The 23,622-nt window shown below is 45.3% G+C and overlaps 1 protein-coding gene across 1 annotated transcript in view; it reads right to left on the reverse strand.

Annotated features, from left to right (window-relative positions):
* The window catches only part of RREB1 (ras responsive element binding protein 1), a 134,974-nt gene that overhangs the window by 53,109 nt on the left and 58,243 nt on the right, over positions 1 to 23,622 (reverse strand). The window contains 5 exon segments of the mRNA XM_041771889.1: positions 9,104 to 9,267; positions 10,562 to 10,651; positions 15,625 to 15,837; positions 16,467 to 16,590; positions 20,431 to 20,550. Of these exon segments, the coding sequence (XP_041627823.1) occupies positions 9,104 to 9,267; positions 10,562 to 10,651; positions 15,625 to 15,795 (425 nt within the window). The 5' untranslated portion in view covers positions 15,796 to 15,837; positions 16,467 to 16,590; positions 20,431 to 20,550.

The raw sequence follows: 23,622 nt of genomic DNA on the forward strand, positions 1-23,622 counted from the left end.
AGTGGGGAAGGTGGGGGGAGCAGGAGGCCCAGGAAAGGTGACCCGTGTGTCCTAACTGACATTGTGCATCAGACCGGCCTTGTAGGATCCAGCCTTGGCAAAATGGCTCTTGAAAGCCCTAGCACAGGGAATCACATCCTAGCAGGGTTCTACTGAATCTGCACACCTCGGGGGAGAGAAGGGAGGCCTGGAACAGATTGTCAACAAGACAGAACAGGGCATGTGGGGGTGGCATGTGTGCCCAAGGCGCATGGGGAAACGCAGGCCAGAGGGTCTCTGATCACCCCACTGGTTAGCTCCTGGCCTCTCCTTGATCCTTGGGAAGCAGGAGAAGCTGAAGGAGAACGAGAAAGGAGGAAGAAGAGAACTTCGATTCTGGGTAACAAACTCACAGTCAATGGACTTCCTCCCATGCTCTGAAAACCGAGTGAGGATGCAGCTCACCAGAACTTGGATTTCCACTGTTCTTTTTAATTCCTGCACACACATGTCCCAGGGCCCCATTGGCCCCTGATTAATGAAACACAGGTATGTGCTTAGGAGAGATCACAGCTCACCATTCGAGTCTCAGGTTCTGGAACCGCTGGGACAAATAAATCTAACTCCATTCTCCCTACCACATTTTTGTAAGTGTGTTCACATTTTTATAATTTTTTTTTAAAGTACAGTTTCACCAACAAATGAAGGTGGAAATGATCATGAATGATTACCAAAAACTAAATGCTCTTTTTAACTCATTATTTGTGATTTTCTACAGAAAAGGCCAAGGAAATGTACTGTAATAAGCTCAAATAATCAAATTGTTATTTAAATCACTAGATTTAGAGATGTCTGGGTGGCTCAGTGGTTGGACGTCTGCCTTTGGCTCAGGTTGTGATTCTGTGGTCCTGGGATTGAGTCCTGCATCCGGCTCCCTGCGTGGAGCCTGCTTCTCCCTCTGCCTGTGTCTCTGCCTCTCTCTCTCTGTGTGTCCCATGAATAAATAAATAAATGGAATAGGAAGGAAGGAAGGAAGGAAGGAAGGAAGGAAGGAAGGAAGGAGGGAGGGAGGGAGGGAGGGAGGGAGGGAGGGAGGGAAGGAAGGAAGGAAGGAAGGAAGGAAGGAAGGAAGGAAGGAGGGAAGGAAGGAAGGAAGGAAGGAAGGAAGGAAGGAAGGAGGGAGGGAGGGAGGGAGGGAGGGAGGGAGGGAGGGAAGGAAGGAAGGAAGGAAGGAAGGAAGGAAGGAAGGAGGGAAGGAAGGAAGGAAGGAAGGAAGGAAGGAAGGAAGGAAAAGAATGAACAAACTAGATTAAGTACAGCAAAAAAAGAAAACAAAAATCAAAGCAAGTTCTTGATTTGTTTTCTGGTATTACAGGAATGTTTACTTGGTATACGGTCCCTTCGTGGCACATGCAACAGCAATACTGGTGACCACTGATTTCACAAACATTCTCCTAAGTGTTTCATTCATGTACTTGTTCATGAATCCCCACAATGCTGCCATAACACTTGTCAGGTATCACTTCTTTCTATAGATGAACAGAGACACAAGGGGTCAAACAACCTCTCTAGGGGCGCCTGGGTGGCTCAGTCAGTTAAGCGTTTGCCTTCAGCTCAGGTCATGATCTCGGAGTCCTGGGATCCAGCCCAGCAGCAGGCTCTCTGCTTAGTGGGAAGTCTGCTTCCCCTCTCCACCTGCTCCTCCCCCTCCACTCATGCTCTCTTCTCTCTCATATAAATAAATAAAATCTTTAAAAAATAATAATAACTAGTTTCTAAAAACCCCCAACTTCTCCAGGGTCACACAGCTAGGAGTGGCACACAGCTCAGTGATGATCATAAGGGTGCTTTTGGCTCTAACAATACAAACTTAGAAATACCTCCACCTGAGACATTTTCATGGTACACTGTTATCCTCTGGAATGCTTCCACAAACATTACTGCATTTCAGCATAAATCCTCAGGGAGGTTTTACTATGCCATTTTGTTATACTATAGACATATTAAGAGATTCCTGCAAAGTTCTGCAGAATTCAGACTAGAACTGGGCCTGAAACAATTAGTCGTCTTCTCCAAATCAAGAGGGACTCACAACATGTAAAATCAGTTTCAGTTGGTGCTAAAATCCCAAAATTAGCACAAATATCCCTAAGGCCTGCTTATTAAAAAAAAAAAAAAAATTGTAAATAAGAATTTATAAACAACTCCAATATCCACTGTTCACAAATAAGAAATGTACCTTAGGAAGGTATCAAGGGGCTGTGCTATAAAAAGCTAAAGATCTTTTCTAAATCTATCCACATATACCTAAACAACACCATTGCAAATCTAATAAAAAGCTATTCTATGCTCACCAAATAGAGTGTACCGTGCTAGTAAGCTGGCGGTAATACTTTTAACGTTGAAAATATAGCTGACCTTTGAACAACGTGGGTGTGAACTACACAGGTCCACTTGTACATAGATTTTTTTTTTTGATACAGTAAAGTATTGTAAATGTATTTTCCTTATGATTTTCTTAACAACATCTTTTCCTATAGCTTACTTTATTTTAAAAACATAGTATATAACACAACATACAAAATATATGTTAATCAACATATGTTTATGTGTTGGTAAGGCTTCCAGTCAACAGCAGGCAGTTAAATTTTAGGGGAGCCAAAAGCTTTATGTGATTTTAGGCCAGTAGGTGCCCCAACCCCTGGCATTGTTCAAGGGTCAAGTGCAATGCTCTACAACAACATGGAATTGTTTTGGGGGTGGAGGGTGGGGGAGGTGTGAAAGGATGCTTTTTCTAACATACAAAATGACATGAGCATTATACCAATTTTATTTCTCAGATAGTAGTTAAAGGCATGGTCTCCAAGCCCAAGAACTGACATTCAAATCTTGGCCTTATCTGTTACTTTGATCCTAAGCAAGTTTCCTCATCTGCAAAATGGGATAATAATCCCACAAACCTTACAGGTAGAGCGCCTAAAAGTAAGTGGAGATCAATAAGGAAGTAGGAAATGTGAACAATGTATAAACCAGCTCAACCTAAGAGCACCTCTAGACAACATGCCAATCAACAGCAGCAGAACACAGGTTCGTCTCAAACAGACGTGGGACGTCCTCCAGGACGGACCATATGCTAGGCCATAAAACAAGCCTCCATAAATTTCAAAGGATTGAAACCATACAAAGTATGTTCTCCAACTACAATGGAATGATACTGAATATCAACAGCAGCAAGAAATTTGGGAATTCACAAATACACAGAAACCGAACAATACAGTCCAAAATAACCAATGGGGCAAAGAAATCACACTGGAGACTAGAAAGTACTTTGAGGTGAATGAATGAGAACATTTAACATACAAAAATTTATGGGATGCAACTAAAGCAAATGCCTAAGGAGAGACTTGTAGCTGTAAACGCCTACAAAAGAAGTTCTCAATCCAATATCCTCTATCTTAAAACACTGGAGAAAGAGCAGCAAGCTAATCCCAAGGCAAGTAGAAGGAGGGAAATAATAATGTGCGGAGTGGGAAATTAATGAAATAGCAGAAAAGCCAACAGGGGAAAACCTACAAAACCAAAAACTGTTTCTTTGGAAATACCAATAAAATTGACAAATCAAGTTTAGCGAGACCGCCTAAGGAAAAAAATAAAGAAGACTCAAATTATTAATATCAGGAATGAAAGAGAGTACATCGCTACTCCCCGTGCAGACAGAAAAGACAAGAAGGGGAAACTATGAACAACCTGGAAGCCAACCAGTTAGAGAATTTGCATAAAATGGCCAAATTCCTAGAACAGACACAAATGACTGAAAGGAACTCAGGAAGAAACAGAAATGTGAACAGACTTATCACAAGAGGTTGAATTAGCGATCTGAAAACTTCTCAGAAAAAGAAGCCAAGGTGGTTTTGTTGGTGAATTCTACTAGATACATAAAGAAGAATGAGCACCAACAAACTCTTCTAAAAAAAAAACACAGAGGTGGATGGAATACCTCCCGACTCACTCTGCGAGGCTGGCATGAAAACCAGGCGAGGACTCAACAAGAAAATGGCAGACCAGTAACTCTTCTGAATGTAGACAAATTCTTTAATGAAATACTAGCTAACCACGCCCATCAACACCTGAAGATGACTGTAAAATGTGACCAAACGGGATCCATCCCAGGAATGAGGTTCGTTTAAGGTCCAAAACAGAATGGAAGACAGGACAAAACCAACCGGACCATCTTGATAAATGCCCAAAAAGTGTTTGACGCAAGCTGACCCCCTTTCTTGATGAAAATGCTCAGTAGACTGGGATTAAAAAGAACTTCCTCAAACTGATAAAGGGCATTTATGAAAAACCCATAACTAGCATCATACTTAATGGGGAAAGACTGAATGCTTTCTCCCTAACATCAAAAATAAGACCAGGGTGTCTGTTTTCTTCACTTCCACTTAACACTGTCCTGGAGGGGGCTGGCCAGGGCTCACAGGCAGGAAAAATAAATAAAAGGCATCCAGATTAGTTTCAAAGGAAGAAGCACAACTGTCTGTTTGCAGATGGCATGATCATGTATACAGAAAACTCCTAAGGAATCCACAAAATAACTGCTAGAATGAATAAACAGGTCTGCAAGGCTGCAGGAAACAAGGCTGGTTCACAATGTGAGTTGTATTTCTATACACCAGCAATGAACAGTCAAAAAACAACTCCGCTTCCAATACCACAAGAGTAAGACGTTTAGGAATAAATTAACAAAATAAATGAAAAATTTGGGGTACCTAGGTGGCTCAGTTAGTTGAGTGTCCAACTTTTGATTTTGGCTCAGGTCATGAATTCAGGGTCATGGGATCAAGCCTCACTTTGGGCTCCATGCTCAGTAGGGGGTCTGTTTGAGACTCTCACTGCCTCTCCCCCTGCTCTTCCCCCCACTCTTTCTCTCAAATAAATACATAAATAAATCTTTAAAAAGTTGCTTGCCACACCCCCCCCCCCCCAAAAAAAAGAAATAAATAGGGCATCTAGGTGGCTCAGTCGGTTAAGTGTCTGCCTTCAGCTCAGGTCATGATCCCAGAGTCCTGGGACTGAGTCCTGCATCAGGCTCCCTGTTCAGTGAGGAGTCTGCTTCTCTGTCCCTCCTCTGGCTTATGTGCTGTCCCTCAAATAATAAATAAATAAAATCTTTAAGAAAATAAAAGCCTTTAAAATAAAGAAATATAAAACTTACACTTTGAAAACTACTGTGAAAACACAGTTGAGGGGCACCTGGGTGGCTCAGTGGTTGAACGTCTGCCTTTAGCTCAGGTCATGATCTCGGGGTCCTGGGATCAAGTCCTGTATCAGGCTCCCCACAGGGAGCCTACTTCTCCCTCTGCCTATGTCTTTGCTTCTATGTGTCTCTCATGAATAAATACATAAAATCTTTAACAAAAGGGGGCAGCCCAGGTGGCTCAGCAGTTTAGTGCCACTTTCAGTCCAGGGCATGATCTTGGAGACCCAGGATAGGGTCCCACATCAGGCTCCCTGCATGGAGCCCGCTTCTCCCTCTGCCTGTGTCTCTGCCTCTTTCTCTCTCTGTGTGTCTCTAAGAATAAATAAATAAAATCTTAAAAAAAAAAATCTTTAAACACACACACAAAAGAAATCCATTAAGATGTAATGGATATAAATGAATACCCCATGTCCAAAGATTTAATACTAGTAAGGTGGCAATACCCCCAAGTTGATCTATGTACTTTATATGTACTTATAATGTCTATAATTATACCAGCTATCTTTTTTTGCAGAAATTGACAAGCTGATCCTAAAAATCATATGGAAATGCAAGCAAATCAGAGTAGCCAAAATAGTCTTGAAAAAGACCTCAGCTGGAGGACTGACACCTCCCAATTTCAAAACTTAGCCAAAAAGCTATAGTAGTCAATACAATGCTAGGCCTGAAAGGTAGACATATAGATCAATGGAATAGAACAGAGTAGATAAATAAATCCTTACATTTATGGTCAACTGAATTTTGACAAGAGTGGCCAGACAGTTCAAAGGGGGAAAGAAAAGTCTTTTCAACAAAGTACAGAAGATTGAACTTGGACCCTTTCCTTACACTTTACCTAAATATTAACTCACACAGATCACAGACTTACATGTAAGAACTACAATGATAAAACTCATGTGATTCCACTTCACACCTAACAGGATGACTGTCATGAAAAAGAAAGGCGGTAGCAGGTGTTGGCAAGGACGTGGAAAAACTGGAACCCTCATATGCTGCTGGTGGGAATGTAAGATGATGCAGCCGCTTTGGAAAACAGTCTGGCAGGTCCTCAGAATGTTCAACACGGAGCTACCACATGACCCAGCTGTTCCACTCTGAAGTATCTACCCAAGAGAAATGAAAACATGTGCCCACACTAAAAGATGGAGAAGAATATACACAGGAGCATTTTGCATTAATAGCCAAGGAGTAGAAAGGACTCAAATGTCCACCAACTGATGAAGAGATAAATAAAATATGGCAGATCCATACAATGGACTATTATTTGACAATAAAAAAGAATGGGGTGCTGATACTGCTACAATACAGATGCATCTTGAAAACGTAATGGTAAGTAAAGAAATGCGTCACGAAAGACAGGAAGTAGATTTGTATTTTCCAAGGGCTTGGAGGGTAGGAAGTAATGAGAAGTGACTGCTTGATGGGTATGGGGTTTCTTTTTGGGGTGATGAAAATGATCTCACATTGACTGTTAGCACTGACAGCTGCTGCAGGACTCTGTGCATATACTAAAACCCATTGACCTGTACACTTCAAATGGATGAAATATAGGGCATATGAATTATATCACATAAAGGTGCAAAAAAATAAAAAAAAGTCAAGTATCAAGCCCAGTGCTTGATGCATAATACACCACGGCTTTAGCTTTGGGTATTAATAAGATGCATTGTCTGATACATCACTGTAGAAGGATGACTATGACCTTTACAGATATGCTTGACATGTGTCATATTCGATCACAGAGGCTCTCCCAAAATGGCAATGTCCCCAATCAGGAGTGACTAGCTCAAGACCAGGGATGTCTCACAGAGGATCTTAAGCAATGAGTGCTTAGGGCCAAAGCAGCCCCAAGGAGGGTACATCACACTAGTGCCCTCCTGCCCCCTCCCAATTTAGGGCTGACTCATGGGAAGTTCCACTGAGCATGGGTCTCAGGAAGAGAAAGCAGGGAAACCATCCAAGAAGAGAATAGGCCTCCAGGACCAGATTTTGAGAGGGCAAGTATGTAAGGGACAAAGGACTTCTTGAAAGGTGTGTGTGTTGGGGGCGGGGGGGGAGCACAAATAAAAATAAAACAAAATCAAAACAAAATGGCAACAGAAGGCAAAATGATACAACCAGGCTGATCATGCTGGGGAAAAAAAAAAAAGCAAAAAGCTAGGGTGTAAAATACGGTATTAAGCCACGGTGATGGCATTTATTCACTTCCTTCTTTGTGCTCAAAAAAAAACGCCCCTGGGAGGAGGTGAGGGGCAAAGAGGCCCGAAATATATATGCAAAGAAAAAAAAAGCAAAATACTTCGTAAAAACATCTCTAACACGCTGGTATCTTTCCTCAAGTCGCACCATACCGCACTCCCAGGAGTTCAGACTGAGAAATCCACAGGCTTAGGATTATTGCGGCATTACTTAGAAATGCAAACAGTAGTGATAGATAACGTTCACTGAGTGCTTACCGGGTGCCTCGACTGTGTGCAAAACTCATTATCCCCTAACCCTCAGCCCTCTGCAATGACGTGGACGCTACTTAAAAACCTCGTTTCGGTGGAGAGGAAAACGAAGCACAAAGGTTAAGTAACTTGCTCAAGAACGGAGAACTTACAAGTGGCAGAGCTGAGGTCTGCCGTTAGGGGCCTAATTCCGAGAGCCCAGATTCGCCACTATGCCCGCGTGTCCCAGGTATCCGTCAGTGGTCCACAAAATGGTTTTAGGTGGAATAAACCGGCCCACCTCATTGTAGTGTTGCTAGATAGTAAAGTGTCAATTTCACAATAATTACATCAAGTTTTCTTTTGAAACAAATGTGTAAAAAAGAAAAAAAAGTTGGTCAATTTTAAAAATTCACCTGGAAGGGAATATGGAAAAATAAAAATAGTCTGATTTTCTGAGAAGTTGAAATTTTCTGAGTCTCTTTAAAACATCTTCCCTAGAGTCCTGATGCTCCTTAAAATGTTTGTGGGAAGGGACGCCTGGGTGGCTCAGTGGTTGAGCATCTGTCTGCCTTTGGCTCAGGGCATGATCCCAGGATCTGGGATCGAGTCCCACATTGGGCTCCCTGCATGGAGCCTGCTTCTCCCTCTGCCTGTGTCTCTGCCTCTCTCTCTCTCTCTCTCTCATGAATAAATAAATCTTAAAAATAAAATAAAATAAAATGTGGGAAAAATAAAACAAGCATTAAAGAAAAAGTCTTTTTGCTCTAAACCCTCCAAACCTATGTAATTTTTCTACAAAGTATATTTCCTACTCATTGTGTGTCCCCCCCCCCCCCCCCCCCCCCCCCGCCGAATTTTAATATGCCCACCACCGGGCTCTCTCCCACTTCTGAGTGAGCTGCTTTCTCCCTCAGGAAGTAAATTCCTGACACTTATCAGATCTTCTTTCTCTTCTTCATTGTATCCTATCTTATCCTGAAGTTCCCAAGACCAGGCCACCTAACTATTTATTCAAAGGCCCCAGAAATTTTTCGCAAGGAGAAGAGCTGCAGGGAATCTGGTAGGCATATGCAAATAGTGTTTCAGAGGCAAGGGTTACTATGCTACTCCTCAGGGCTTCCTCTACATCTGATAAGCTGCCCACCCCTGGCACCCAAACAAAGAAGCTCCAATTGGCAGAGGGGAAAGGACTCTGTGTTTCATCCTGAAGATCCCCAAAGGCCAAAGACCTCGCCCAGGTACTTCAGTTTTCCATGGCTAGACATGTCCAATTCACCGGAGAGATGAGCAACCAAAGCCATCTCCGACTTCACACAGCCCACAGATCCCAAGAGCTCTTGAGCCTCTAGGCAAGTGCCCTGGTGGCTCAGAGGCCACTCTACTTTGTCAACCTGCAGATCCCAGCTACCAGGCAAAGGCCATCCTCACCCACCTGTGCATGTTCCCATTGGTGGTAAAGGACTGGCCACACACGGTGCACTTGTACGGCCTCTCGCCAGAGTGTACCAGCATGTGGCGGTCCAGGGAGCTGGCCGAGCTCAGCGACTTCCCGCAGATGCTGCACGAATGGTCGGCCCCTCCAGTGTCTGTGTTATGCTGTGGAAAGCAATCATCACAGTGGTCACTTAAGAAGATCGGTCAAAACTTGGCTATTATGAAATGCAAATTCAGAGCTTTATAAAAACAAACAAAAAAACCCAAACAACAACAACAAAAAACCCCAGTACTGCTTCTCTGATATTTTAATGTTTCTTTTTTAAATATCTTCCCAAGAGTCAAAAATCTGTCAGGAACACAGGCAAATAACTATTTTGTATGATCTCCTTCCACTTTCGGGTTCCAGTTTTGAACAACACTTGTGCAAGGCTCAGGGAGAGGTGGAGTCTTCGCAGGTCTTTCTGAGAGACACACAGAGAATTAACTGACCACATATGTTAACACGAGAAGAACCCTCCACTACGAAACTACCGTGAAATAGGGTCTTCCCATTAAGGCCATGTCCACTCTTCCAGTTTGCTGACTCAGGCCCTGCTGTCAGAAAGAGAATTGAAACCTGCACAGTTTAGAGATCTGGCCTCTGACACATGTTAAGAAGGAACATTTCTAGCCAAATCCAAGCTACTAAACGATGTTATTTACTCATGATTTTAATACTGTCAAACCTTCTCACTCATATGTGGAATTTAAGAAACAAAACAAATGGCAAAGGGGAAAAAGAGAGAGAGAGAGAGACAAATAGAGAAACAGACTCTTGACTCTAGAGAACAAGCTGATGGTTATGGAGCGAGGAGGAATGGGGAAATAGAGGGTGGAGATTAAGGAGGGCATTTACATGATGTAACACGATGAAAACAAAAATTAAAACAAAAATTCATCCATTCCCATTCCAAATACACATAGTCAATCCTTCGTTTTTCTAGATTCATCCATACGTTGTCACGAATCTACCATAGCAGGCAGGGGAGAGAGGTAAATGTCCTAATATAGAAGCCAAAAAAAATCCCAAACAAATTCCCTGCTGCAGGACCTAAGTTTATAGCAATATAGGATAGGGATCTTCATCTACAATCTCACTGTTACTGTGAAGAGACTTGGTTCAAACTGACAAGTCACACGCGAGGAAAGGTCTTCTGTTCTATGGGGTCAGTTAGCAAGATGTTTGCTGAAGTTTGAAAAGGTATTCTGTGTTGACCTGCGAATCTCTCACAGATTTCAAAACCACCCCTTAAAAAAATAAAAAGAAAAAAAAAAAAAAAGAAAAAAACCACCCCTCAAGATTATTAAAATATTCCATCTAAATTGAGCACAGACATAATTCATCTGCTAAGATCAAATCGCCCTCTCTTAATGAAGAACGATTTCAAGCAGAAATATAAAATTGGCAGCAAACCTGACGGATGTGCATAGTTAGCTGATGCTGTGTAGTGCAAATCTTTTCACACAGGGGACAGTTATAGGAAGACTTCTCCTCTTTCGTTTCCTGAAAAGACACAATACAAGGCAAAATCAAGTTCAACTCACAGTCACGCCCGTGCCTCTTATTCTGATGACAGGTGTCTCAAGAGCCATAGCAATAAATCAGCTGAGAGCATGGGCTCCAGAGCCTGTCTGGGGATGAGCTTGGGTAAGTCACGGTCCTGTCCTGTTTCCTCATGTATAAAATGGGAAAAGTAACAGCACCTACCACAGTGCATTGTGTGATGAGGACTAAATCAATTAACACACGTAAAGCACTGGAACAGTGCCTGGTACAGGAGAAGTACTCAATAAATATTAGTGTTTTTATTAAACATCATTTCATTAATCATCAACGATGGCAAAAAAAAAAATCAAGGATCAAGTCTCTGCAGAGCTGAAAATGGAATATTTCTCCCCGAGGTGGCTCTGGTCACGATTTTCTAACCTGGTCTCGTTGAGGGCCTCAAGCACAGTTTTCCTAACAAAACCCCACCCTCCCAACAGTGCAAGGCTTCAGTGCCCAGCTGTGCACCCAACAGGCATCAACATGACCCTCTTACTTGCTGCCTGCACCTGCCTGACACCACTCTTAAGTCATGAATAAGAATAAGAATGCTGCCTTTCTCCAAACTGGGACAAGGAACGACAACCCAAAATAAAGACTTCCACAGAGGGTGACAAAAGAACCAGCTCACAACTTGGCGAGGTGGCTCATTTTACGTTCCCTTAAAACACGTGGGACAGACTTCCTTCAAGCAATAGATTTTTACCTTTTTTTTATGGAAAAGAACGAGTTCTTTCACTAGCCGCAGGCTATGGGCTCCTCTTTCTAACTCACTCTTAGAGAGTTGCCCTGGATGTGCCTCCTTACCCACAGAGACCCTAAGCACTGCGGTCTGTGTCCTCATCCCCAAAACCAGCAGGATCAAGGCTTGGACACCTCTCCCAGGAATCTGAAACCGGGGTGCTTAGGGATGGAGATCAGTGGGTTTCCTGCTGCTCAGCAGAATCATCTGGACAGCTTTTCTGAACTACGGGTTTCTAAATCAGACTCATGACATGCTGAATCCAACTGGGGGCGGGGGATGGGGTTGCACCCCAGAAATCTACTTGTTTCATAAGCAGCCCGGGAATTGCTCATATATACTTAGGTTTGGGGTGACTAAGTCAACCCCTGAGGTGATCATGAATACCTGAATTGAAAGTTCACGTAGGGGTGCCTGGGCGGCTCAGTTGGTTAAGCGTCTGCCTTGGGCTCAGGTTATGATCTCAGGGTCCTGGGATGGAGCCTCGCATGGGGCTCCGTCTCTCTCTGCCTCTCCCCCTGCTCATGCTCTTGCTCTCAAATGAATAATTTTAAAAATCTTTAAAAAAAAGAAAGTTCCTGTAGCCCTAGGCTTGTGCTGAGCACCGTGGTAAGCCCCAGCCACAAGAATGCAGCCTGTGGAAGACACCAGGGGCATAGAAGTGTGAGACCAGGAAGCCCGAGAGAGGGGATTGGCACCACCTCTAAGGCTGGACCCTCAGGCTTCTTTCAGCAAGACCTCTTTTTACTAGTTTGTACTCTTTGAATGTGCTTTTTGTTCTTTGCAAATCATACCCATCCTCAAACACTTATTAGGAGCGAAACTTCACACTTGGAAACGTCAGTTTTTTTCACAACCGCTGTTAGAGATCCCATTTTCTGGATGAGGAAACAGGTACAGAGGCAAGTACTCTGTCCCAAATGAGAGAACCGTTAAGCAGCAGATCGAGGAGTAAAACTCAGGCCAGCTGCCCCACAGCCCATGCTGTAAGCCACTATGCTACAGAAGTTGATTTAAAAAAAAGGGGGGGGGTAACCCCAAGGTTAACAGAGAGGAAACACCCTTGTGGCTGGCTCATGAGACATGATGAAAATACAAGTCACCCTAAAGACTATAAAACAAATGGCACCATAAAGCAGGCAGGGTGGAGCAAATGCATGAGGACGTCTTGGATGTCGTGTGCATGGGGGTTCCATCTCCTCTGCAAAGTCTAGCAGGCCTCATTGTAAGCAGTACAGATGCTTTTCTAAACTGTGGCACTGGGTCTGAGGATGATATGCTACATGTTTTTTCAACCCCAAATTAAAAGAAATTACAGATACAAAGTCTAAGAAAGTTGATTAGCCCAGGGACAGTTAAAAAGCGCTGGACAGTCTCATCTGGGCACCCATGCACTTCCAAGCTTGCAGGGGTGTGATGTGCATGAAGCCACCCCTTCTTGGCCCTTCTGGCTCTGGTCAGAATGGAGCTGGCTGAGAACCATCGGACAGAAACACCAAAAACGAAAGTATTCATAACAAAAGAAGAACACTCACTATAATAATGAGGGATGTCTCCTACCTGGGCCCAAGCTTAGTCTCAGGAGTATTTTTGTTAAATTATTAAAACAGTAAGAATAATTCAGTAAAAAAAAACTTTTTTTAAAGATTCATCAGTGAGATGTCAATAAATGTTAAAAAGCCAGGCATCCATGTGGCCAGCCTCCTGAGGCTGTTTTAAAAAACTATCTGGTGGGAGAGCCTGGGAGGCTCAATCGGTTGAGGTTGACCTTTGGCTCAGGTCATGATCCCAGGGTCCTGGGATCAAATCCCACATCTGGCTCCCTGCTCAGCAGAGAGTCTGCTTCTCCCTCTCCCTCTGCCACTCCCCCTCACTCGTGCTCTCTCTCGCCTAAATAAATAAATAAAATCTTAAAAAAAAAAAAAAAAAACCCAAAACCCAAACCACCTTGCGTTCACTTTGACGTAGACACTAGACATACTGAGTAGCTCCCTGAGCTATCTGGCACTGGGTCCAGGGTTTATCACGAACCAGAATCCAAACCTTCTCTGAGGCTTGGCAGTGGCACGCTGCAGGCCCGAATGCAGATCTACAGAATCCACAATGGTCTGGGAGAAATAAATCTCTGGGCTCAGATTTAATTTTGACAACCAAACCCAACAGAAAAGAGAGCAGCCCTGCTGGAGGACTGTGAATCCAGTTACTGCGGCTGTGCGGGTGGAAGGAGCAGACTTCCTGAGCTGACAGATAAAATTAGCAGCTAATGTGATAACTAACCATTCCATAATGAAACAATCTGGCACCCCTGTCGGCGTCCGGCTGTGGCTAATCTGTCCTGGAACTCGGTGCTAGTGCGGAAGGGACTCCTCTCTGGGTTCCCGCGTGCAGCCTTCCTCGTCCACTCACAGGTAAGGATGATCCACTCTGTCTCCCCAGACACTTTAGTGTTTTCAATGTGCTGTCTTTCCATATTCCCTCTGGCCCAGACCGCCCTCACAAACACTAACCCAGTGCCCTGAGGAACCGCGGAGGACACGGGAAGTAGATGGGAATGGCTCAGGTCAGGTATATGTGCACCGCTTGCCTGCAGAGTCTCCCCACTTACCATGCAGGGATGGAGGCGCTACTGGTCACACTCTATGGCTCATTCTACCTACTGTCTTTGAACCACCAGGAAGGGACCAGAGCCTGGACTTGGGTCAACTCTACCTGTGCAGGGGAAATGCTGGGCTTGTCACTACCCATGCCACTTTCTCAAACACAGAAGGATGAGGAGACAGTGACCTTATGGATCTTGTTCATCCCGAAATGCCTGACATGCGGGGCCACACTTGGCCGGAAGTATATAATGTGAAATGGGTGGATGGATGGAAAGATGGACGGATAGATGGATGGACGGACAGTCATGTGAGAGTGGAAATAAACCTTTTCTTCCCAGAGCTAGCACTCCTTCTTGACTCAGGCCACAGTCATACAGGCTGAGTATTTTCTCAGGTACCCATAGGAAGAGAGGCAGGCAGAGACAAGGGAAAGAAGAGAGAGAAAAAATATCAATGTTCCAACCCTACGTCATCACTGAAACCCGCCAAGTCTTCAGCCGCGAGGAAGACATGAGCGGACCTTTCCCTATGCTTCGGAGGTATTTAGGGCTGGGATGACTCTTCCTGGAGGACAATTGTATCAAAAGCCTTCATTAATATCTTACTTCTAAGAATTTATAGAAAACCATCATAGATGGTGCTCAGATAATTCTGTAGAAAGGACAGTCACTGGAGGATTATCAATAAAATAGAAGATGAATTCACAAAACAGGTCTACTACTTTCCCATCCATTCCTGGTATGGAGACTGACTCAGAAGACTGTCTCTTCCCCTGGGGATTTGGTATGAGGCCATTCCGGAAGTTAGACCAAAAACAAAATGTGGAGTCATTAATGGAGATTACATGGATTCAGAGAAGAAATGAGAACTACTCACCTTCTGCCTCACTCCTTGAGTCTCGTTGAAGGTGTTGCTAACAGAAGAGCGACAACTTTTCAAGTGCCGCATGTGTAGGTTAATTAAAAGATCCATCTTATTTCCCAATGGAGAAGACACGGACTTTCGTTAACATATGAATTAATCCTTCCAATCCTGGCCCACCCATTCACTCCTTCCCACTCCTCCGATCCCACTAAAAATTCAAGAGGACTAAATCACATCTTAGGTGGAATTCTCTGGAATCAAATTCTGTGCTTTGTCAAGGGTGGAAAGCTGAATGGGAGATCCAGCAAAACCAGTACTTATTTGCTACCTAATCTGAAGATAATTAAAAAAAAAAAAATCAAGGAGGCAGTTTTGACAATCCAATTAACCAGCTGCATAAGGAAATGAACCACATCACAGAAGAGGAGTAAGTCAAGTTCTTTGCCTTGGCCATCACGTGAAGAAAGCTTGCAATCAAATCAAATTACAGGACAGAGAAGGATGCTTCCACCAATATTGACACCACAGCAGAGAAAATTTTCTCCATGAAAGGTAACTGACACAAGCCCTGAAAAGTTCACTCTTGAAGCCTCTCGGAATGTGTTTAGTTCTGAGCACGTCCAGGGTTTTGGCTTAGGAAGCTGGGGCTCAAGCGAACATCCTTCTCCCAACGTTCTCATAGAGTGAAGCCACCAGACGTCACCAGCTAGCGCACAAAAGCTTACCTGGTTCCTTCTGCCAATCCGATTTGGTCCTGGAGGCTTCGTGGGGGACTTGGTGCTCTGGGGGCTCCCGCCATTCTCGGCGACCTTCCCTACACTCATTACCGCTGACATCATGGTGTTGACGGAAGACAAGTCTGAACCTTCCAAGCCAACGGGCGAACTTGACGTCATTGGGTCAAGGGTTTAAGCTTCTAAGAAGCCTCTGCCATAGAACTGAAAATCGGAAATTGCTGCTGTTGATCACTGCGAAGTTTAGCCTCTGTCAGAGCCAGGTGGCGCTGGCCATGGCTACCATAACCGTAAGTCAGGTCAAAACACCTAAAGCCCTCCTTCTTCAGTTCAAGCTGATACTCGTGCCCAAAATGACTTAAGCTTTCATGTAAATGAGGCGTTGTCATACCGAGACTGATAACCTTGCTTCCTTTTTGAGCATATGCACCGACACAACCCCCAAAACCAGCAGACGCAGGTCTCTTGGCTTTCCCTAATCTTTCATTAGGCAGAGCAGGAAAGGCTAAGCCAACAATTAGGAAGCCCAGGGAGCTGACATTTGGCCAGCACCCTCCTCATAACCTAACTCATTTACTACTACATGAATGTTCTAGACTTAACAACTAATGATGAGGAATCGTCCAGTCTCCCTAACTCCACTGCTGCAATGCAGTGATTTTACAGGGGGGGTGCCGAATTATGTAAGACAACTGAGAAGCCAATCTTATCAGAGTCATAACCAAATTTCAAAGCAACGTAAAAAAGACTGTTTCTTAAAATATACAGGTAGGTAATGTGCCTATACCCCAGAAAGTGGACAGAAGAAAAACCCAGCCCCCACTGCCCATTACCTCCATTCTCTGCCCCAACTGATACACTATGAGACTTTCCCCTGCTATAGCTATCATCCACGATGAGTAGGAAGGGAGTCTGCGTTTGCTTCTTTTTTTTCTTCTCTTGTATCACTTGTTGACACTGGAAGGGAAGCAAAGGGCAAAAAAGACTCAGTGAAAGCCTTCTCCCTTAGTGAAGAAAAAACTGAAACCATGTATCTGTCGTAATCTCAGGCCACTATATTCACCAGAATACACAAAAGGGAGGCGATTTTAAGTCATCGTCTTCTTCCAAAACCACAATCTGTGGTTGTTTTCTCGACCTTAACTCATGTTCCCTACAGTGCTGTCACCCTCACTCCCAACAGCCAAAACGATTCTGTGGTATTTTATTTTCTGGGAGCTCCTATTTACACCCACATCGAGTTTTCCTACATGCTCTACCCCCGACCCCCGAAAGTATTCAGACTCCTACTTGACCCCTCCTCCGGCCTCTACCTAAAATTGACAGAAGGGGAGGCAGGAAAGGAACTCCCCGGAAGTCTCATCATGGTCTAGAAGGTATTAGGTCAGACCTTGTCAGATGAACAGAATGACCAAACGGAACACCAGGGCTCATGGCCATTCAGGCTTTACTAGTTCCATACCTTTCCGTGGCTATATATGGGGCCAGAAATAAAGTCTGCAGGTAAACTACTTCCCTCATTTTATCTGGGAAGATACAGAGCCAAAGCCCTGCCTGTAAGCCACATATCCTATGATCCCACAGTGTGCCTCAACTGGACTTGTAGTCAAAGATCAAGCTCATTATCTCAGCGGCCAAGCGAACGCTCAGAACCACCACCAGAGAGAACATGATTTCTTGTGGTTTCCTCCTCCAACTTCAGGGGATGTGACCTAGGATATGACAAATGGCAACACCCAGAGCAGCTACAAATGTGTCCAGCAGCAGAGCAGGAAAAGCCTGGGGATATATCAAGTGATGTTGCCATCAGCTGAGAAGTCTTGGGCTAAAATCTTACCCAAAGAGCCAAGGGAAAAAAAACAAAAAACAAAGAGCCAAAGGGAATCTCACGAACAGTACTTTTCTAGTCAAGAGATAAAACGTGCCTTCCTTGTTGACAGGCATTTTGAAGGTACGGTTAGAACGGGTTTGCAAATGGTGAGTAAATGGATTAGCTGCAGAAACACACAACTGAAGACAACTGACCTGGGCGTAACCCACGCGTCTTTCCCACACAGAGAGAAGAGCTACATCCAAAATTCAAGAAAAAAAACCAAACTGCTGTCCTTCGGTGAAGTTTTGCCATTCTAAAAGACCATTAAAAATTGTGCTTCAAACTTCCTGTTTTTAACGGTCTCTGAAAATTTATTTGGGAGATTTCTCTCTAGGAAAAACCACGAGACACAAGCACACACACGTAAGTGGGCATACACACATGCACACATGATTTCTTTCTAACTGCATTTCTAGGGGCGCCTGGGTGGCTCAGCGGTTGAGCATCTGCCTTCAGCCCAGGGTGTGATCCTGGAGACCCGGGATCGAGTCCCACGTCGGGCTCTCTGCAGGGAGCCTGCTTCTCCCTCTGCCTGGGTCTCTGCCTCTCTCTCTCTCTCTCCCCCTCTCTGTGTCTCTCATAAATAAATAAATAAATGCCCATGAGGCAGCTCCTGCAGCCCTTTCGCAGCTCCACAGGGTCAGGGCTGCCTCCCTGCTGCCCCAGGCCAGGGAAGGAGGCTGTGGTCAGGGCTCAGGCAGCTCATCCAGGACCCCCACTCCTGTAAGCCTGGTCCTGTGCAGGGCAGACCCAAGCCATGACCTTTGCAGCCCCTCCTAGGTGCACTGACCCTGATACGTGATGACAAATCCCCCCACCCTGTGGTCCAGGGTGGACGCTCAGGGATCTCTGGGTCATCCTGGCCCATGAGCAGGCTTGCTCTTCACGAACTGAAGAGCAAAATATATGTATATATTTTTTACATGAATATATTGAATATATGCATATATGTTACATGAATATATACGTATATATTCATGTAACAGAGCCCGATTACTAGTAAGAATTTTTGTTAGTCATTAAAACATCAAACAGATTCTTACAAGCACCCTCCGTGTCTTCAATATATAATAGCTAGCCATCGCCGTAATAGCTAAACAACGTAAGGACTGAAGGCTGCAAGGACTTATCCCAGTTGAAAAAGAAGAAAAGCCATGCAAACTTGTTGTTTCCCATTTTGTCTGGACAGGAAGACATTTGCTACGTTCACTTCCTCCTTTGGGATGGAAGTGTAAAGTGTGACACTACCCACTGATGACGCCAGGGTCACTTACATTTACTTCCTTTCTTTACCTACTTTATTTTTTTTTAAGATTTTATTTATCTATTAAAAACAGAGAGAGAGAGAGGCAGAGACATAGGCAGAGGGAGAAGCAGGCCCCATATGCAGGGAGCCTGACATGGGACTCGATCCCGGGCCTCTAGGATCACACCCTGGGCTGAAGGCGGCACTAAACTGCTGAGCCATCAGGCCGCCCCTCTTTACCTACTTTAAATATAGGCAGCAATCTATTTTTTTTTAAATAGAGACTTCTCATCTCTGATCAGAAAGTATAATTTGCAAAAAGAACCCCAAAGCTACACTATTTGAAAAGAAGAGCACAGTCTTTGGGGTCACCCCTGAAAAGCTGTTTCAGAAGCAACCCATTCCAGCCCCAAGGAGCCATTATAGGCTTTGACTCTGGTTTACTCCTGTGTCTTATACCGGAGTCCTCCCTTTGGGAGGATGAGACAGGAAAGAAGAGAAAGGACCTGGTATGAGACAGGAAAGAAGAGAAAGGACCTGGTGTAAATAAGGTTGCTCATCATCCCAAGTTACGGGGGAAAAAAAATCTGCCTTAGCATTAAGGCACATCTATGCACTAAGCTAACCAGAGGCCGGTTGGCCAGTACTGGTTAATTTTTCCCACCCACGCCCAACCCCAGACTCTACTGGCGTTATAACCCTAACTAACAAACTTAAACCTTCTGAGACTGGATCTCAGGGATCCAGTCCTGGATCAAGTGATGTTGCCATCAGCTGAGAAGTCTTGGACTAAAATCTTCTAGCCCAAGTTGAAAGCGAAGTTGAACAGCGTAAAGTCCGCGTACAAAGCACGTTTTTTTTTATGGATATATTTTTTTATTTTTTAATTTATTTTTTAATTTTTTATTTATTTATGATAGTCACAGAGAGAGAGAGAGAGAGAGAGGCAGAGACATAGGCAGAGGGAGAAGCAGGCTCCATGCACCGGGAGCCCGACGTGGGATTCGATCCCGGGTCTCCAGGATCGCGCCCTGGGCCAAAGGCAGGCGCCAAACCGCTGCGCCACCCAGGGATCCCTTTCTTTATGGATATTAAAAGTCTTGGTATCTTCAGTCTTTCCTTTGCTCCCTGATACCATCCTACACATCAGCCCCACTACTGCAAATAGCAACAATCAAATAATGACAATAAACAAGGTAAATAAAAGTCACCGAGCCCATTCTAACGCAATGTGCTCCAACTGGAACCAGAGAGGACTGGGAGCCCAGTTGAAGTCCCCAAATCACAGATAAGAAAAGCAGCCATCGTCTTCATTGACGTGGCCAAGCAGACTTGCCTGGCGGTCCAGTTTTCAACACAAACAGTCAGAATCTGGGGGCGGGGGGGGGGGGGGCGGAGAGCAGGGATCAGGGGTGTGTCTGAGGCACTCTTCCTGTGAGGCCAACACTCGACACCCTCTGAGATTTCCCATCCCACACTCCAGGCCCATTGGACCAGGAAGAGCTAGCGATTCAGGGTTACAATTTCACTGTGGTTTTGCATCAAAGCCTCAGCAGGACCACGGGGAAGAAACAGGGCAACTCAACAGGGGAATGTAGGGGATGGGAGGGAGAGGGAAAGTAAGACTCAACACTCCGAGTTATTGTGACTCCAGGAAAGTCAATAAAGTTTAACTGACCTGTTTTCTTCGTCTTATCAAGCTGGCCCTCTTTATGGAGGAGCTGGCGCTGGCAGAGCCCAGACGTGGGCAGGGTCACACCTCAAAGCCACCACCTCTGGAGCACAGAGTCAGAGCAACCTGCACAAATGAGAAAAGGCGATGTGAAGGGGGTGTCAGGACCAGAAATGATCCCGTCTCTGGGCCTTTTGCTCTACTTGATACCAGGAGTCACCCGTTAAGGACAACAGAACATTTCCCATCCCCGCCTGCATGCATCAGCAAGCTTCTAGCTCCTAGGGTTTCCTCTGGAGCTGCTCATGAGCATCAGAGCGAGGGCAACTGGAGTCCAGCGTGCCCTGGACACCTGGACAGACAGGAACTCCCCCAAAGCACCCCCAACATGTCACGACGCACCGGGTGCCAACACTGTGTGGGAGCAGCTCAGACCACTGGCCCCAGGCGGAGCTCTGGGCATCTCAGTGGCATGGTAATAGCAGAGCCAGATGGGCCGCCGGTTTTAAGGCAGAGAAGAACAAGACAACACCAAGTGCCATCAGCCACAGAGTGGAAAGAAGACGACAGCTGGAGGGAATAAACAACATGGAACCAAATGGTCCCTTAATGGAAAGGGCAGATTAGTACGCTTTTTCCTGAGTGGTGGTGGAAGTGCCCAGGGCAGTTCAGAGGGGACCCGATACGTATCTTCTCCTTACTGCGGAGAGGATGCAGAAAACTTCAAGTTACACACGTCCCTCAAGAGTTTGAGCAAGTCTGGTCTGGGGGGCCAGGGACCTCCAGCCCCAGCCCTGGGAGAAAGCAGGCCCTCTGCAAAGTCCCAGAGCCCTGGAATGCAGCCTTTCCCAGCATTTCCCAGAGCTGCCCTGTGCAGCCACATTCTGTTTCTGGAAACAGCATCCCCAGCTAAACTGAGGAGTGCCCGAGTGGGAGACCGAAAGACATAAATCAAACCACCACATGGACAAACCCTGTTGAGAAACACATGCTTGGCCCATTTTCTCATTTTGATCCTCTTTCAGGGCGTCTGGAAGAAAGCTGCTCCCTTGGGTCACACGCCCAGTTATCATCCTGGGCATCACTCCCTCTGCTGGGTTGGGGTGAGAAAGTGCCACCAACCGCCCCCCCCCCCCCAGCAGCTCCTCAGAGATTTCTAACAAGTTCATTGCTTCAACTCTCCATCTTTTCTCTTTGCCCCTTTCCCTCTTGAAAAGTTCTTTGGATTTTGTACCGAGTATCAAGAAACAAGGAGCAACTCCTAGAGACAGCCCCTGAATGGGATGGAGACCCCATAGGCCTTGAGGAATCCTTATTACCACCCCAGTAATTCCCAATGGTTTGGGGGGAGCAAGAACCTAATTAAGGGGCTGGTAAAAAAAAAATTATGGAGCTTCCCACAGCAAAGTGCACACATTCTACTAGGCCTAACATTTTCCTTCAGCATCAAGAGTTCAGGGACCCCAGAAACTCATCCTAGGGGTAAGCAGAACAAGAATCCTGTTTTCACTTGACATATAACCCACTTTCCTTTAAACTATGAATCAAGTCAAGTTTATTAAAATTCCCATGAGGTTTTAGAAATGCACAAAACATCCTTTCAGATCATCCCCACCCAAACTTAAGGTGAAACACTGTGGAAGAAAAAAAAAAAAAAAACCCACCACAAAAAACCAGGCCGAATTTCCCTGTTAGTATTCATTTCTTAATTCACAGCAAATTTTAAACAATTTTCTTACAGGCTTTATTTATCTGAGATTGAGAGAGAGAGAGAGAGTGGGAGAGCATGCACACAAGTAGGGGGAGGGGTAAGGAGAGGGAAAGGGGGAAGCAGGCTCGCCCCTGGGCAGGGAACCCCATGTGGGGTTCATCCCAGGACCCTGAGATCACAACCTGAGCCAAAGGCAGACGCTTAACCGACCGAGCCACCCAGGCACCCCTCACAGCAAATTTTAATAGGAAGAAAGTCTGGAGAAGAACAGCTCCATGGTTGTTTTTCTAGAAATTACCACGGTCTCCAAGTAAATAAAGTGAATTCTAGTTCTATATATAATTATTAAAAACACACATCAGACGAGTCTCTGGAATTTAAACTTGCAGGAATATAATAACTAAGACTCTCATTAAAATCTGAACTCGCTCCCTCCCCTCATTTAAAAAAAAAATCCTTTAGAAAAGTCCACCAGGTAATCTCCATACACACAGGGAACCAAAGTTGGAGAGCGCCCACCCGACACACTGGATCCTGAAACGTCCCATCTCCTAATCTTGGATGTAAAGGATCTGAATTCTGAGAATGTCTTGCCATTAAAGCTGAGTAACAAGAGTCACTACCCTGTTTGGGGTTCCATCAGGCCTGAGGGATTCACAGAACTCAGCAAGTGGAAAAATACAGCACAGTTCTGGGAAGAAAATTCAAGATACCCCTTACCTCTATCACCATGGCCTGGGGCGGGGAGTGGGGGGCGGGGAGAAGAAGGAAGAAAAGGAGGGGAAAAAGAGACCAGGTGAGGAGAGGCTGTGTCCTGGAAGGTGACTCCTGCAGGGGAATGCGAGGAGCACAGGCTGGGAATCTGGAAGGGTGGGTGAGTCTCTTGGGGCTCCCATGGGAGGATGCTGAACCTCTGGGTTTGCATTCCCACACAGGCTCTGCCCAGATCCAATGGAAGCAGGAGGACTTGCAAAGGGCAGAGGTCCATCTGCAAGGATGAGGGGGCAGGGCCGGCCGGCCTCCAGCCTCCAGCCCCCAGTCCCCGAGGAGATAAGGGACAATGCTATGTAAAGCCAGAAAGAAAAGATTAAGGAGCCTGTCTCCAGGTCCAATGAGATAGCAAAGAGGAGATGAAAGATAAAAGGGAAGATGGGCTAGAAACAAAGCTGCTCAGCTTCAGAAAACCCAGAGGATTCTTCAGGGAAATCTAAAATCTGTCCTAAGGCCTGCAGGACTGATGGGGTAAGTTAGATGCCTCGGAGGACAGCAGAGGATGCTATAATAGGGAACTTTACAACACCGGCCCGGAGAGCTGCGGTGCTGAGCCTACAGACGCCCACGAATACTTGGGATGGTTGACCCGCTGCTGCAACAGCCTGGCCGGTTGGGGCCAACCCACGAGGCTCAAGGCTCCAAGTTAACGCTCTAGCGGGGAGGGAGCTTCAGGGCAGCAAGGAGGGAGCTTCAGGGCAGCAAGGACGTCTCTC

The sequence above is a fragment of the Vulpes lagopus genome, chromosome 10 (assembly GCF_018345385.1).
Source record: "Vulpes lagopus strain Blue_001 chromosome 10, ASM1834538v1, whole genome shotgun sequence".
Lineage (NCBI taxonomy): Eukaryota > Metazoa > Chordata > Mammalia > Carnivora > Canidae > Vulpes > Vulpes lagopus.